At 49.0% G+C, this 18,047-nt stretch overlaps 1 protein-coding gene across 1 annotated transcript in view; it reads left to right on the forward strand.

The window, feature by feature from the left end:
• The first annotated feature begins 15,496 nt into the window (after window positions 1–15,496).
• Window positions 15,497–18,047, forward strand: part of CREB3L1 (cAMP responsive element binding protein 3-like 1) — a 51,736-nt gene continuing 49,185 nt past the window's right edge. The window contains exon 1 of the mRNA XM_006865047.1: window positions 15,497–15,708. Coding sequence (XP_006865109.1) covers window positions 15,607–15,708 — 102 coding nt within the window. The 5' untranslated portion in view covers window positions 15,497–15,606. The remainder of the gene's footprint in view (window positions 15,709–18,047) is intronic.

Here is an 18,047-nt window from a genome sequence, read left to right on the forward strand (position 1 = left end):
AGGTCTTATAGTTTGAGTCTTAGATTCAAAACTGAAGTCAGACCACGCCACACGCATGTTCAAACCCCTCCAGCAAGTCCTGTCACATCCAGAATAAAACGCAAATTCTTTCAGAGTCACATATGACCAAGCCCCAGGTCCCCACATCCAGCTCATTGTCTATTACTATCCCCCACTGTCCTCCTTGCTGTGACTGGAGTAAGACAAGTACCTCTAGCCCCTGACCTTGGGCCCTTGCCCCTTCTCTTCTCTCTCCTGAATGTTCTTCCTCCACATAGTCACATGGCTGATCCCCTGAAGCACTCCCCCCGCCCCCCACCCCCGGCCCTCTCTGCCTCCTCACAGAGGCCATCCCTGACCACTGTATCCAAAAGGGTGGGCCTGCCACTCTCAAGTGCATTTTCTTCAGGGTGCTATCTTTCCCTCACATGATACTACATATGGATTGGACCACTTGATTATGACCCGTCTCCCCTACTTATATGTAAAAGTAGGATGTGCCCATTTTGCTCACTACTTCGTCTTTAGTGGAGGCCTGGTGTGGTGCTGTGGGTTAATGCACTGGACTGTAAAGTTGACTTGAACTGCAAGGTCGGCAGTTCAGGCTCAACCGTTGCTCCTCGGAAACCCTATACATGGTTGCTATGAGTCGGAACCGACTCAATGGCACTTAACAACAATCTCCTCAGTAAGGAGCTCGGGTATTGTGGTGGGTTAAGGGTTAGGTTGCTAACTGTAAGGTCAGTAATTCAAATCTACCAGGCGCTCTGCAGGAATAAAATGAGACTTCCTGTTCTTGTAAAGATGTACAGCCTCAGAAACTCTATACAGGGTCACTTGGAGTGAGAACCAACTCCACAGCACAGAACTACCACCAATACCACTACATTCTTAATGGCTGCTGCTGAGTAGGAATTCAATAAATGATGTTACATGAATGAATCGATGCCCCTCAGCTTGTTCCCCATGAAAATGATGCCTACAGCACATAGTTCTAAGAATTAAATAATGGTCTAGATTACTAACCAGAAGGTGGGTTCAAGCCCACCAGATCCTCCTCAGAAACCCTATCCAGGGTTGCTGTGAGTCATTACCAACTCCACAGCACTTAAGAACAGGCATAATAAATGTCTAAGCTGGTGCCTGGTGTTCAGTTGGCACTAACAGGAGTTGTAATTGTCACTGTTGTTGTCATTATTTTGTTCCTCACAGTCTCGTGGTGGAGACAGATGTGACCATCATTGCAGGGTGGTAATAAAGCTCTTTCTCCTGCGAGTCTCTGCCTCAAGGCCCAGGCAGCATCCCCTCAATCCACCTGAAGAACAGGGCCAAAAGCTCTTGCACTGTCTGCTGAGGTCACCCTCAGGGTCTGGCTCTAGTGGCCAAGAGACCTCTTGGCCCTGCCTGGGCTGGGGGCAGTGCAAGGAGTCCAGACCAAGCCTCAGAAACCCATGATTTCCCCCCAGAGCAGGCCCCACATCAAAGCCACACTCCAAGGGGTGAGGCCTTGAGATAAATGGAAGGTTCAAGAAGGAGCTGTCTCCACAGGCCGCAAGCTGAGGCGGGCAACCACAGTGGGGAGGCCCTGACACAGCTTTGGCTGTAGCCACCATGGGGGGCAAAGAACAGAGAAGGGGGCCCAGGCCTGAGACAGGGGAGCCGCTGAGCACAAAGCGCTGAGCGGTAGCTTAGCTTGGGTCAGGCCCCCATGATGATATAGTGGGGTCTCTTTCTCTAGACCATGCCAACTTTTTAACCCTTTCCCAGCCAGGCAGCAGCAGGGAAGCTCATCAGAGGAAACCCTGAGACTCTTTCTGACTAAGCTGGGTCATTGGGGTTTGCTCTTGCAGAAGGGGAGTCTGTAATGAGGCCCTCCTGGTCCCAGTCTCCCTCCCCAGGGAAGGTCTGTAATTAGTGCAGGAGGCGAGGCTGGGGAAGCTCAGACAATGTCATTTGAACCAGGATGAGACAGGGTTCAATTGCTAGTCTGCACATTTTTTTCTGGTACTGTTTCATATACAAAACTTGCACAAGCTTAACTCTTTGTTGGCTGGACCCTGATCTGTACCATACTCATCTCCCTCACTGCACACCTCAGTCCAAGTGAGCCATGGTTTTAGACTTCCCCTCAGGGTCAGAGGTTCAAACTCACCAGCTGTTCCTCAGAAACCCTAGACAGAGTTGCTATGAGTCAGAATTGACTCGATTACACTTAACAACAGCAATAACATCATCCCAGGTGGCATAGTGGGTTAAGTGTTGGATTGCTAACTGCAAGACTGGTGGTTCAAGTCCACCAGCTGCTCCGAGGGAAAAAGATGAAGTTGTTTACTCCCATCAAGATTTATAATCTCCAAAATCCTATATTCAGTTGCTATAAGGGCAACACATGGTTTAGTTTTTGGAAATACCATCATCTCTCAGTGGCACAAATGGTTCAGACTTGACAACTAACTGAAAGGTCAGTGGTTTAAACCCACCGAGAGGCACTTCAGAAGACAGACCTGGAAATCTGCTTCCCAAAGACCACACACAATCTTAAAAACTCAATGGAGCAGTGCTACTTTGCATATGAGTCCCATAAGCTGAATCAACTCACTGACAACCAACAACTACAACTTGAGCCAAACATCCAACAAACTTTTGCTGATGCCAAAGACCAAGGAAAGGAGACTCAAAGGAACATCTCCCTTCTTGCCATCAAGGACCATGGAGGTATGTAACCAGAAACAGCAAGACTCAGGTGGTGAGGACCTGAAGAGGGTAATGTGGAGGCAGCCCACAAGATGGGCATTCACAGAATCAGCAGGTGGTGGTGGTGGATATATGCCATGGAGTTGGTTCCGACTCATAGCGACCCTGTACAGGGTTTCCAAGGCTGTAAATCTTTACGGGAGCAGAAAGCCTTATCTATCTCCCGTGGAACAGCTGGTGGTTTTGAACTGCTGACCTTGAGATTCACAGCCCAATTTGTAACCACTGTTGTTGTTGTCAGGTGCCATCGAGTCGGAACCAACTCATAGCGACCCCATGCACAGCAGAACGAAACAATGTCCCATCCTGGGCCAATCTTACTACCGCTGCCACACTTGATGCCATCAATGATGCCACCTGGCCAATCCATCTCGTTGGGGGTCTTCCTCTTTTTCTCTGACCCTCCACCTTACCCAGCATGACATCCTTCTCCAGCGACTGTTCCCTCCGGACAATATGTCCAAAGTAGGAGAGACGAAGCTTAGCCATCTTGGCCTCCAAGGAGCACTCTGGTTGCACTTCTTCCAAAACAGATCTGTTGGTTCTTTTGGCAGTCCACAGCACTTTCAGTATTCTCCTCCAACACCACAACTCAAAGGCATCAATTCTTCTACGATCTTCCTTATTCACTGTCCAGCTTTCGCATCCATATGAGGTTATTGAAAATACCATGGCTTGGGTCAGGCGCACCTTAGTCCTCAAGCTGACGTCACTGCTCTTCAGTAGTTTAAAAAGTTCCTGTGCAGCAGATTTGCCCAATGCAATATGTCATCTGATCTCTTGACTGCTGCTTCCGTGAGTGTTGACAGTTGATCCAAGAAGAATGAAGTCCTTGACAACTTCAATCTCTTCTCCATTGATAAGAATGCTGTTTACTTGTTGTTGTTGTTAAGTGCCGTCGAGTCGGTTTCGACCCATAGCGACCCTGTACAGGGTTTCCGAGGCTGTACATCTTTACGGGAGCAGATTGCCTCATCTTTCTCCCGCGGAGCAGCTGGTAGTTTCGAACTGCCGACCTTCTGGTTCGCAGCCTGATTCGTAACCACTACGCTACTAGCACTCTGTAAATACAGACTCAGGGAGCCATCTTCCTGGAGCAGAGTGTTTCTGCAACCAAAGTCCAAAGGCCGATTCCAGGAAGCAAGGAGGCAGGCAAGCCCCAGAGGCTCTGAGCCAGTCCCAGGTGGAGACAGGTGTCAGGGTCCATCATGACTGACAGAGGTGATTGCTTCCACCCCAAGCTCCTGACACTCGTATTCTGAATCATTGAATGTGTCTGATTTCAGATCTGGCTCCCTGGCCTAGCTGTGAGCAACTTAAGGGCGCTACTCACCTCTGGTCTTGTGTGGCTATGCACTGAGCCTGGCACACAAGAGGTTCTCAAGAAATGCTCCTCAAACAAATGGTTGGGCTTAGAGGAGAGGATGGGGAGGAGTGGGAAGAGTCTAACTCTCCAAACTCTCTCATTATTGTTATTGTTGTTAAGTGCCGTTGAGTTGGTTCCGACCCATAGCAACCCTATATAGGGTTTCCGAGGAGCAGCTGGTGAGCTTGAACCACCAACCTTACAGTTTAAATGACTTGGCTGTCTGATGCATTAGCCCACAGCGCCTCAATTCTACATGCACGCATGCAGTCCTTGCAATTCATATTACAATCTACTTCATATACAAAAACTCTGGAAACATGAATTGTTTAAGGCCAACTCACGGCCAATTGCTTTAGAACAGCTAGAAAGATGTTCATCTCATCCATAATTAGAAGCCAACCCAACCTACAGTCACAGAGTCAATTACAACTCATAGCGAACCCTGCATAGGGTTGCCAAGGCTGTAAATCTTTACGGGAACAGAAAGTGTCATCATTTTCCCTCAGAGTAGTTGATGAGTTTGAACTACTGACCTTGCAGTTAGCAGTCCATTGCTTCTCATAATTAGAGAAATACAAATTAAAAATGCACTGGGAAACCATTTCTTATTTCCCAGACAAGATATATATATATATTTTAATTTAATGATATCTTCTGGTTGAGAGACTTTAGAAAACTAGCAATGTCATATATGGCTGATGGGGGTAAAAATGGATGCCAGATATTTAACACAATTTTTCAATGTTACAAAAGCACATCTTCTTTGACCCAACAATCCCATTTCTGAGAATTCATCCCACATATATGCAGGGCTTGAACCAGACTATCATTAGCCTTGTTTGTTATAGTAAAAAGCTGGAAGCAATCCAAATGTCCATCAGTTGGGGATAGGTAAGTAAATTATGGTACATTCATACAATGGGTGGCTATGCATCCATTACAAAAGAAAAAAAAAGAATGAGGAAGTTCTCTATGTACTGATATGGGAAGATCTCCAAAATAGATTAACTGGGGAGGAAAATGTAGAACAGTGTGTATAATATGCTCCATTTGAGCAAAAAAAAAAAAAGAGGAAAAGAAATAACTATATACATATACATATGTACACCTATACACAGCATAGAAAGATACCCCCAAAAGTAATAAAATTGATTTTCTGTTGATTGAAGATGGGAACTTAGTGATTAGAACATAAGATATAGGGATGGGACAATTACTTTGCACTGTATCCTTTTTTCATTCTTTGTGTCATGTGAATGCATTTTCTATGCAACGATGTTTTAGTACCACCTCTACCTAGGGCTTCCAGGATTATTTCCAGGATGCTGAGTAGAGATGATTTTACCTTACTGGCTGCTCCTCCCTCAAAGAGCTGGATTGTGAAATCTGACCAAGTCCCTGTATGACCTTGGACAAGTTGTTTCATCTCTCTGAGCCCCAGTAAAGCAGGGTCATGGTAGTGCCTGCTTTCAAGGGGTATGGGAAGACACCGATGAGAAAACACATAGGAAGTGTTTAGCAGAGATCCTGGCACATGGCAAACGTTATGTTGTATGTTGCTGATGTTGTTAAGTGCCCTCAAGTCAGTTCCCACCTATAACGACCCTGTATAGGGTTTCTGAGGAACAGCTGATGAGCTTGAACTGCCGATTTTGTGGTTCAGACGGCTTTGCCGTCTGGTGCATTAACCCACAGCGCCATAAGTGAACCAACTCACTCTTCATGTCTTTTACCAGTATTGTTATAAAAGTGTTAGCATTTGTCTTACAAATTCTGAAGACTGAGAGGCCTTGTAAACTGGCAGTGCATTGAAGGGGAATGGGCCAGCCATTCTCACAATGACAGTACACCTAGAGGAGGTGAATTCTTAGTGCCTTTCCCAACAGGATAGGTTGGTAGAGCACCTGTGTGTTGCCAGCCCCTGTGAGTAACGCAGTCTCTGATGGATAAGTATACAGCCTACCCTGGGAACCCTGTCTACGTCCAGGGGCCTCTGAGCACCAGATCCACGTGGTTCCCCAGGGAAGAGAGACTCCTGCGGGCGCAGTGAGGGAGTAAGGCACAGATTCCACACCATCAGAGTCTCTTACTCTACCTGATCCTCGATCCTTGGTGCTTCCTCGCCATAGAGCTGAGAAATGTGGCACCCCTGGGCCCTCGTCCATTTACTTTTCTCCTGGGAATTGGTCCGCCCTTCAGTTCTCCAGACTCCAGAAATGTTCCTCAGAGCATCTGGAATATATATTTGCTTTAACTGATGATTGCCAAGGCCAGCCCTGATGGTTTTCTCTTTGTTCTGCTCAGCCACAGGGGCTGGGCTGGTCTCTGACGATGGGGAACTTTCAGAGCCCTCCAGGACCCCCTCTGTGTGCATGAAGAGGATGGGAGCCCTCCACTGGTCCTATGTGACCTTCTTGGCCTGGTCCTCCGGGAGGGAAGCCTGGGTAAGGGCCAGAGGGAGTTAAAGGCTGATTCTGCAAAGGCCCCAGACTCCTCCCAACTGTCCAGAAAGTTCCTTGATGACTGTACAACTTGTCCAATTCTAGAGTATGGTGCAGTGGAAAGATTTAGTCAAACAGACCGAAGTTCCAATTTTCCTGCTGTGTGACCTTGAACAAATAGCATAACCTCTCTGCACCTCAAGGTTCTCATCTAGAAAATAATATTTGTGAATTTACACCTGCTTCACTTCTAAAAATATTTGAGGAGCCCTACAATGAAATGAAAGGATTTTTAGTAAAGAAAGGATATAGAGAAAGAGGGATAAGAAATGGCAAGTGAAGCCGGGGATGCTACTAGTTTGTGAAATGTGTCTCCATTGGATGAGGAGGACCTCAGCAAATTCACTCTGAGCTTTCTCCCAGCCCGAGTGAAGAAAGAAATGCATGAGCTACAAAATTCTGATTGTCCATTAAGTAAAAAATAAACCCATTGCTCAAAAGAAACCAGACTTTCAGAATCTGGTTATAGTCATGAAGAAACCCTGACCATCAAAGAAAGTGCTCTCCCCTAGGCTTTCTTAAAGGGATGAGGGGTGAGAGTGGGCTATTATGTGCAGTGGCCCCCTCCACCCAAAGGGGTGTGATAGAATCTTCATGAGATTGAAAACAAATGCCTGACAGTGACCCTCACTCACGGTGGCTGGCATGTGATCAATGCTTAATATGGGCCTCTTTCCTTCCTTCCTATTCTGTTCAATGCCTTCTCCTAAGGAAGAGGTATGGGATAAGGGCGTACAGTCACTCAGCAAACAGGTCCTCAGCACCTACTAGATGCTTTCAAGAGGATTTCAACTCTTAGGACTCCGTGTGACAGTGAAAAACTGCCCCATAGTGTTTTCTAGGCTGTAATTGGTGGTACAATGACTTAAGAAAAGTGCGTGGTTCAAACCTATCAGCTGCTCAGCCAAGAAAGATGTAACAGTCTGCTTCTGCCTCAGGAACCCTATGGAGCAGTTCTGTCCTATGTTGTTGTTGCTGGATGAGTTGGTTCCGACTCCTAGTGACCCTGTACAGGGTTTCCAAGGCTATAAATCTTTATGGGAGCAGAAAGCCTCCTCTTTCTCCCGCAGAACAGCTGGTAGTTTCGAACTGCTGACCCTAAGGTTAACAGCCTGATTCGTAACCACTACGCTACCAGAGCTCCTCTGCGGTCACTATAAGTCAGAATCCACTCACTGCCATCTTTGCCCTGAGAAGCCACTGTCCAACAGACAAGCACTTAACCACTGCACCACCAAGGTGCTTAGGCAAATATGTGAACCCGTCTACACTTAGCTGGTCTCTTCCCTGCCATTCCCAAATCCTTGGCCTCAGAAGCTCTCCTCCCATCCCTGCCACCCAACCTTTTGGGTTTGGGGCTGTGCCCTCTTCCAAGCCCAGCAATGAACTCCTGGGATCCCTACTTCTGCGGCTTCCCCTTCATTCTCCACATAGCTTCCGGCTGCTGCCTCCGACCACCACATTCATGGAGCGCAGCCACGTGCAAAAGCACAATTAATATTCCACTCCTTTCCCTCAGCCCTGCTGCCCATGGGAAGAAGATGGAAACCAGATTTGCAGCTGCACGCTCTGACATGGCTTCTCATGGAGGGGTGGGCACGCCTCAGGTGGGAGCTGTCCCTCTCTCCTTCTGAGACACACACACGCGCACGAATGTGGACCCCAACACTGTCTCCACACCTGTGGCTCTTTCTCCACACAAGGCCACGCCACACTCTAGCTGGCCAATTGCTGCCCAGAAGACACAAGAGCCCTCACACAGAGTCACACATTTGCTTTCTGGGCAGAAAGACAGAGAATCACAGTTGCAGAGCTGGTAGGGTGGACTCTGTAAGATCATCCTGTCCAAAATGCTCATTTTATAGAGAAGAAATCTGAGGGCCTTGACTGATGGATCTCTTCTAAACTGACTAGTTGCATATTAACAAAGGAGTCTCTGGGTAGTGAAGGAGGTTAACAGTGTTAGAGGTTAGAATCCACCCAGAAGAGGCTGGTAAGAAAGGCGTGGCAGTCTGCTTTAAAAAACGTCAGCTCTATGGAGCACAGTTCTGCTCTGTTAAACATTGGGTCACTGTGAGTCATAATCAATTCAATGACACATGATTCTTATCACAAAACTTTCGATTTAAACTTCCTACATTGCCTTCCTCTGACAAACCACCTGCTATACCAGCCATGGAGGTTGGGGAAAGCGAGGCACAGGGTGGGCAAGGATTTGGCAAGTTGTTGTTGTTGTTGTGTGCCATTGAGTTGGTTCTGACTCATAGGGTTTCCAAGGAGCAACTGGTGGGTTTGAACCACCAACCCTGAAGCTCAACAACAACAAGACTTGTATTACCCTGCAGCACCTCACTAGGACTCTACGGCTAGTATTGTTGAAGTGTTGTAGAGTCAGTTCCAACCCATAGTGACCCTGTATAGGGTTTCCTACTGACCTTGAGGATCAAACTGACTTTGCAGTCCAGTGCCATTAACCCACAGCGCCATACCAGGCCTCCAATTTGTCATGCCCCTGCCCTTCCTCTTAGTCTGCAATTCAGGCTGGGGCACGAATCTCAGAGGAGTGTCCCAAATAACATGAGGATATTGGGGCAAGAGGAAGCAACTGGCTTTGTTGAGTTTTCACCCTTGACTTTAGACTTGGGGAGCAAGGGGAACGCAGGACCATGTACCTGAGTGTTTTCTTTGAGGAATGGGTCAGGTAGCTTGGGTTACAGCAGGGTCTAGAAGCAGAGTTGGTACAGGTGATTCACACTGGAGGAAAGAAGGGCAAGTCCAAAGTAGGGCTGGGAGCAAAGCAAGAAGTGGGTGGAGCTGTTCCCCAGGCACTAGCAGATTGAGGGCCAAGGGCGAGCCCGTCTCCAGTCCAGAAAGCGGACACTAGAGAAGAAATTCAGGGAAAGAGAAGCTAAAATAATTACCAGGAAAAGGAGAGGGAGGGAAGTGAGTGTTTTCTTAGTCCTTAAGGAACTCCAGTCTTCAGAGAATTTGGAGAGGAAAGAAATCTATCTTTAAGGCTTTTCTCCAAGGCAGGGCGGCTGGTGATTCACTTGTGCTAAGAAGGCACTGGGCCCTGAAAGGCTACTCCCATAGGCTCCTGCCCTCTCCACTGAGAAGCCCCAGTTCATCTGGGGTGAATGAAAAGGGCCCTGGATGAGGAGCAGGAGGCTGGGTGATCTCCGATAAACCTCCTGCGGCACTAGGCTTTCATTTCTTTATCTGTAAATAAAGGAGTCATAGAAACTCTCTCAGCCTCGGTTTTTCTCATCTCTATGTTGGGAATGATAATGGATTTTGAATCGCAGATGTCAACAATTGTAGCATTGTGTTGGTGATTGTATGTCATTGAGTCAGTTCTGACTCAGAGTGACGCTATAGGTCTGAGTAGTACTATCCCATTGGGGTTCTTAGGCCATAAAAGAGTGAGTTAGGCAGCGCTGTGAGTTAGGCATTGGACTGCTAATCACAAGGTCAGTGGTTCAAATCCTCTAGTTGCTCCTTGAGAGAACTACGAGGCTGTCTGCTCCCATAATGATATTGTAGTTGTTAATTGCCTTGAAAACTATAGGGACCGTATATAAGTCAGAGTCGACTTGATGGCAATGAGTTTGGTTTTGCTTTGGCACTCTTATGGGAAGAGATTGCCAGGTCATTTCTCCTGAGGAGCAGCTGGCTGGTTGAAATCTTTTGGTTAACAGCGGATCGCTCCATTGCTGCACCACCAGGAGCTCCTTCATCAATCTTATGCTGTTGTTGTTGTTGTTAAGTGCTGTTGAGTCAGTTCCAACTCATAGCCAACCTGTATAGGATTTCTAAAGAGCAGCTGCTAAACTTGAACTGCCGACCTTGCAGTTCAAATTGACTTTGTAGTCCATCCAGCACATTAACCCTCAGCACCATACCAGGACTCCTCATCAACCTTATGATGTTGTTATATTTAGTGCCATCGAGTTGGTTTCGACCCATAGAGATCCTGTATAGGGTTTCCAAGGAGAAGTTGGTGAGCTTGAATCCCTGACCTTGGAGTTCAAACGACTTTGCAGTCCAGCGCATTAACCCCCAGCGCTACACCAGGACTCCCATCCAGCTTTTGTTGTTGTTGTTGTTAAGTGCCTTGAAGTCGGTTCCGACCCATAGCGACCCTGTATAGGGTTTCCGAGGAGCAACTAGTGAGCTTGAACTGCCGGGCCTGTAGTTCAAACAGCTTTGCAATCTGGCGCATTGACCCAAAGCGCCACACCAGGACTCCATCAACCTTATAGTGCACCATTATTTTATATACGCTTAAGAAAGAAAGAAAGAAAGAAACCTACTGCCAATTAAACTCCTGGTGTGGCATGGTGGGATAATGCACCGGACCACATGATCGGTTTGAACCACAAGGTCTGTGGTTCAAACTCACCATCAGCCCCCTGGAGATACTATATAGGGTTTCTATATGTTGGAACCGACTAGAGTACACTTAACAACAGCAACAATTAAACTCTGACACGGACACTCCCTGGCTTAGAAGACAGATTCTGGTTTCAGGGATGTTGAAATGTGCAAAGAAATGTGCATCTTAGAATCAGTGAAATCGAATACTTATCTCACAAGTTTGTTCCAAGAATTACAGGAGATAATGTAAGTATTTAGTGCCTGGCACAAAGCAAGTACTCAATAAATGTCAGCTATTTTTATGATTCAGGGTGGGGAGGGAAAGGGATCACAGGCCAGGGGATGGAGAGGAGCCCAGAAGTCTGAAACCCACCCCCACATGGCCTCTGGCAGGGGGCCACCCCAGTGGGGGGCATAGAAAGGACTGCCCATTTTCAGGAGCCACAAGAGAACAAAGGGCCCCATCTGCACCCCGGAAGTCAGTCTAATCTCCAGGATGAATATGTTTTCATTTCTCCGAAGTTCCTGTTAGAGTGTGCCAATGTGTTTTTCCCTTTACAATCCGGGCAAACACGGCAGGTTTACTTTGGGCGACCTTTTTGCCACCACCCAGGGCCTGCCTGCCTAGTGTAAACAGTCTGCTTTGCACCCTCCTCAAGGCTCTGGGCATAAGCCTGGATGACTGGAGCACCAGGCCTCCCAAGGCACCCCCATCTCAGCCCCTGTGGGGCCCTGCCCTGGTAGGAACACGCCAGGAAGATCCTTGGAGAGAGAGCATTGGTCTCTTGGAGTCATGAATTAACACTTCCCCAATTTTATTAATGTGGAAACTGACCCACAGAAGAGCAATGGCATTCTGTTGTTGTTGTTAAGTGCCATTGAGTGGATTCCTAGTGACCCTGTACAGGGTTTCCGAGGAACAGCTGGTGAGCTTTAACCGCCAACCTTTCGAATCAAACCGACCTTGTAGTCCAACGCATCAACCCAAATGTGGCAGTCCCCATTCCTATGCACGCATCCCTGCTCACACAACCCAGGCTCATTCTTCCAACCTGACCTCCAGTGCCTGGGACAGGAAGCTTATCTCTGTCCTTTGACTCTGTGCGTCACTGACTGGACTGAGATGTCTTTATACATGAAACTTGGCTTCACAGCTGGAGCAGTTGCTGAAGAGCAACAGCTAGGTGTTCCTGAGCCAGGGTGGCTGTGCCCTGCTTTTCTCCGCCTGGAGTATTTGCAGAAGAGTGAGGGTGGTGTCTACAGAACCAACCTTGTCCTCCTTCCACAAACCCCATCTGGTTTATATCGAGAGAAGGGATCAGAGGGGAACTGGGTTGTGGGATCAGGCCCAGGGACTGGCAGGGAGAGAAGCAGACCCACTTGTTGGGTAAGAACCCAACTAATTTCCTCTCCTGGAAAATCTTTAAGAGACGATTAAAAAGAGTTGGTGCTAGCCCCACCCTACAGAAGGCTTCAGTGGGCCCTCTCACTTGAACAATTCTCCTTAATCCTTGTGTAGGTTAGAGCCTCAAACCTCAATGTGACCAAAAGTTTTGTATAGGGCCTTGAGGCTTCACATTCATCACCTCAGTCCCAGGTCCCTGCCTACCTTTTCCAGTCAGGTCTTTTCCTCTCCTCTTCTACTTGCTGTTTGCTGTTCCCTCTGACTGGAATGCTTTTCCTTGCATTTCGCCCCCTACATTATGATTCCAGTTCACATCTCAGTTCACCTCTTCAAAGAGGCCTTCGCTACTAACACAGACACGTCACACTATTTTATTTCCTGCAAAATCCTTAATCACTCTCTGAGATGATCTTTTCAAAATGATTCACTTTCCTCAGTGCTTGCTCCCCCATATTCTTCATCATAATCATGTCTCCAGTATCTGTTCTAGGGACTGTTCAGAAGAGGAACTCAAATCCTGCACCATCCTGGTCTCTGCTGAGCTGTGCCATCTCCTTCATTGCAGAAGAGAAAGACCAAGTTCCTCTACATGTCAGACTCTGCACTGCCCGGGTCCTCCCCCACTCCTCCCCAGCACTCCTCTCAGACTCCACAGGAGGTGCCGGAACCAGAATGTCTCCCCAGGATTATTTTCAATGATTTCCTGGGGTGTTCACCTGGATAAGAACCAGGATAGAGAAGACATTCTAATCCTATTTATCTAAAACTATATAATCTTCCCCAATCACTTAAATGGTGCCTGGGTCTCTAATTACAGAGCAGTCTGGGAGGAACACAGGCACAATTTCCAGCCAACCTCAGGCAGAGGGGTACTTTTGTTCCTCCGGGGGGCCTGCAGGGACTCCAGCTAGGAGCCAGTACTCCAGACACCTGCTGCCACAAGCTCCCCGACAATAGACTGGCTTATTCATCCGGCCAGAGACAGCACCCCCTACTCTAAAAAGGGTCAGTCACATTGAATGTTCCCAGTTGACCACACATGAAAAAACATCCATCCACAATCTCAGCATCCTAATGTTACCTACCACTGTTCTAAGACTATATTAGTTGCTTTTGTGTAGGGGTAGGGAGTGAAGGGGTAGGCAGAGCCTCAGGTTTGCACTCAACTGCTAACCTAAAGATTGATGGTTCGAACCCATACAGAGACCCGGACAAAAGGCCTGACGATCTACTTCATAAAGCTTGTTGCCATTGGAATCAACTAGATAGCAGCAAGTTTACTGGTTTGTTTGTTTGTTTAACTTCTCCGAGTAGCACTGCTGGTGAACTTGCCTCAAGAACATTGGCTATAATTCCATTTTCTCGGGAGCAAACTCTCCAGGAGGCCTGGGGACTAGCAGACATGTGACAGCCTAGAGAATCAGAACAACTTCATTCCCTAGTACTGAGTCCACTGGGTCAGGAGATGGGGGAAAGCCACGTGCCTGCCTGCCTGCCTGCCTGCCCCAGGCAAGCAAATAGTCACAGCCTCAGCCCCAGTGTGTACCCTTCTTCCACCTTGGCACTGAGAGAACCATTTCGGTGGCATCCATGGCTTAGCTGCAAATGACATCTCCATTTCTTAAAGGCTGTTTGGTTCCGAGCTAATGAAAAGCTCCAGGCATGGGGACACACTTAATCCTATTAATGACTTCTGGGAAAGAGCCAGTGTGCCCAGGCCACTTTGGGAGTGCCTTTTTGAACCACCTCCATTTGTTCAGGTGCCTCGTGACTGTTTATCAGCCCTTTCAAGAGATTAAGCTGTACGCCCGAGCGGGCCATTTAGCTTATGGTTCCAGGAGGCCTGGGAATATCCAGGTGACTGTGAAGTGGACAGCCAGCCAGTAACTTGGTTCTTCCAGACTCCAAAGCCACTCTTCTCCAGCTTCCCACTCTTCAGAACCGTTGTTGGTATTGTTGTTGAGTTGATTTTGACTCATGGCTGAGCCCATGTATGCGCAGCTACAATGGGTTTTCAAGACTGTGATTTTTCAGAAACAGATTGATAAACATTTCTTCCACCATACCTCTGGGTGATTCGAACTGCCAACCTTTCGGCTAGTAGTCAAATCTTAACTGTTGGTAACACCCAGGGTATCCTCTGAACCATTAGGGGGACTTGATGATTGATGAGAGTAAGGGTCCTCCCTTTAACCTACCTTTTTCACACACAGGGAAGTTGGATACATTCCTTGGCCTGAAGGATCTCAAAGTCCTCTTAGACACGTGAACATACAATGAGAGATTTACCACAATTGAGGTAATCACACAGTGTCCTGTGAGTGTATCTGCCCTACCCTGGAAGTCAGGGAAGTCTTCCTGGAGGAGAAGACAGCTGAGCTGAGACTTGAAAGATGAGAATTAAGAAACTTGACAGTCTCCCATTGAGAGAGCTCTATTGAGAGACCAGTGAGATGGAATCGCTTAACCGTGGCTTTGTTCCTGGATAAGTCTAGAAGAATGAACCAACGCAGCTCCCTCATCAGCGAATGGGAGAGTAGTTGACAAAACCTAATCAAGAAGCCGAGGTCCCAGGAACATTGTTATCGGCTCCAGGACGAAAGACCCTACCAGAAGCTTTCAGAGAACAGAAATTGGCTAGAGACTAGGCGACGGATGTCTCTTTAAAAGGGGAGGAATAATTCCTCAAGCCCTACCCTCTTCTCATGAATATTAAGCTATGTGAATATTGATGTGGGGGCGTGGCGCCCTGGCCGGCTGGGCTAAGCACCCGGGGTTCCAGGTTCCTCAGTGGGGAAAGTGACAGGAGCCGTGCAGAGGGAGACCCAGAGAGCGCGAGCGCCTGGGGTCACCCAGTCTCGGGGGACTCCCCAAGGCCCCAGCCCCACCCTAGGGCCCCCATGGAAGCCAGCTGTGCCCCAGGAGGAGCAGGAGGAGGAGGAGTCGGCTAGATGCCCGCGGTGCGCCCGGGGCCCCTGAGCCCAACCCGCTCGGCGCCGCTGCCCTGAGGCCCCGCGCCCCACAGCCCGGGTCACCCGTCTCCACCCACCCCTCCCGGGGGCTTCGTCCCGGACCTGCCCCCTCACACCACCCCCCTCCCCGGCTGTCTGCCAGCTCTCAGGCGGGAGCTCGGAGCTGGGCGCTACGCCGCCCTGGAGTGAGGGGAGCCAGGCCAAAGGGGGTCTCCGGAGCCCACCACGATGGACGCCGTCTTGGAGCCCTTCCCCGCCGACAGGCTGTTTCCCGGATCCAGCTTCTTGGACTTGGGGGATCTGAACGAATCTGATTTCCTCAACAATGCGGTAAGAAGAGGGGATGCGTCCTTCTCCCGCCGCTCCGCACTCCCCTTCGCGGCGCGCCTGCATCCCCGGAAGCACCGGACTACACATTACTGGGCAGGAGAGAGGGAAGGTCCAGGGGTACAGGGTTTCCAGGAGGAACACGTGTTCGGAGCACTGAGCTTTGACAATTAGGCCCCTTGACACTTCCCTAGACCCAAAGCCTAGGCCCGAGCCTCAGAACTCGCCTCAGCGCGCGCCCCTCCGGAGGTCTCCGTCCAGGGACACTTTGGCCCGCGCCTTCTAGGGCATAGGGACGTCGAGGCGTAGGAACCATCCAGTCCTGGGATACGAACTCGAAACACACATGCCCCTACTACCTCATCTAGCCGTCCTCCGCCCCCCCCTCCCCCCAGCGTTCTGGAACCAGCTTGGGCGCAAAGTGGTGGCGCCCTTTCCTGCGCCCTTTAGGACCTCGGTGGCTCCGAGTCTGGTTCTCCGCTGGGGGGCGCACAGCGGAGCATTTAGAATGCCAGAGATTCAGCACCCCCGGGGATCAGAGTCGCGGCCCCCTCGGATGTCAGAATCAGACACAGAAACTTAGGGTGCAGCCGTGGCTGCTGCAGGGAATCAGAGCTGAGATCTCCTGAGGAGGTCAGAGCAGCAATCTGAGTCTCTGCCCCTCAAGTTTCTCCGGGTGTCTTCAGGACTGTCTGTCTCTGGGTTTGTCTTTTTTCCTACTGCTCCCGGCCCGTTTCCCTCCCTAAGGAAATGTGGTTTCTTTCTCTTCTTCCCTCCTTCCCTTCTCAGGCCCAGTCCTAAGGCCCTGTGGAAAGGCACGGACCCAGTAAAGGGAGAAATATGTGGGTGCAGAAGGGCCTGCCCCCTGACAGGAGGGCTTTTAGAGGAGTCTAGTGGTAGTTCCTTAGTCTGGGAACCAGCATTTCTCCCCACCCCCACCCCCGGTGATCGTCTTGGTCTTTCCCTGCAGGTTTCTAGCTCCTCAGAATAAGAGACATTTGGCAAGACTAGCACCGAGTCCATAGAGACTCAAAAGGTTAGAGAGCCCAGACCTGAGCGTCTTGGACTTCCACCTGAACTGTGCCATGCTGCCAGACTGATGCAGAGAAAGGGACAGATCCTGAGTTAAGAAGGCAGAAGGTTTGAGGTCTTCCGGATTTCTACTTTGGGGCAGCACATCTCAATCACCCTGTTCCCTGAGGAAGCCCCTAGCCCCAGTGGAAGCAGAGAGCTGATACTGGCAGTGGAATTTAGTCCCGGTTCTGCTGCCTCCCCTGGTGAGAAGGCTCATTCTCCTCCCTGGGCCTCAGCTGCTTGGTCTGTAAAATGGGAGAAAGGTTGGATCAAGTCTTTCTAAGAACAGTTTGGGCATAGGTCCAAGAAATACAGAAGGCTGAGGGTTGGTAGAAAGTACTGGTCAGAGAGGAAGGGATTTGTAGGTGTTCGGACTGGCAGACAAGGAGGGTCGTCGGAAAGCTGGGATAGGTCCCATGGGAGCTTCCCCCAGCCCTGGACCGCTCCCAGTAGGACTTCCTTCTGAATAAACGCTGTAGCCTGCAGCCTCGTCCCTCTGCGCCTTTCAGCCCTGCATCCCCAGCTGCTTATCTGGGCCTTGATCCAACGCAGGAAATCAAACAGTAGTGTCCCACACTGGGGCTCTGGAGCCGGCAAAGCCAAACAAGATAGAAGGACAGGAAGGAGTATCTAAGGGGAGATAGAGGATCTTCTGGAGATAGGCCCAGCCAGGCCAATGCAGACAAGTGACCATTCTTCCTCAGGACTTTGGTTTCCTCATCTGAAAAATGGGACTATTAGAAGCTTTCCCATAGCCTTGTAGTAGAAAACTGGTGAGAAAAGGAATGCCTGGCATGTAAAAGTTGGTCATTATTAACTTGTCCCTGAGACTGACTGAGGGGTGGTGATAAGAAGAACCCTGGTGGCAGTGTGGTTAAGTGGTTGGCTGATAGCCGAAATGTTGGCAGCTTGAACCCACTAGCTGACCCTCCAGAGAAAGATGTGTCAGTCTATTCCCATCAAGATTTACAGCCTTGGAAAGCCTGTATAGCTATGGCTCCCCAACAATAGGTTTGGTTTAGTGGTAAGAATTACTCAGTTGGAAGTTGCTGTGTGACCTTGAGCAAGTCACTTTCCTTCCTTTTTGCAAAAAGAAAAATGCAACCCACTGTGCATCCTAGAAATAGGTCTTCCATTCCAATGTCCAACTGGGATCCCATACCAACCCTACCCTCAGCTTCCTTTCTATTCTGCCAGATGATGAAAACATTTTCCAGGGTTAAAAAGGTAGAAAGGGATGGAGTCTGGGTTTTATCAGTCTGGAAGAT

This window comes from Chrysochloris asiatica, unplaced genomic scaffold (assembly GCF_000296735.1).
Source record: "Chrysochloris asiatica unplaced genomic scaffold, ChrAsi1.0 scaffold00075, whole genome shotgun sequence".
NCBI classification, from domain to species: domain Eukaryota; kingdom Metazoa; phylum Chordata; class Mammalia; order Afrosoricida; family Chrysochloridae; genus Chrysochloris; species Chrysochloris asiatica.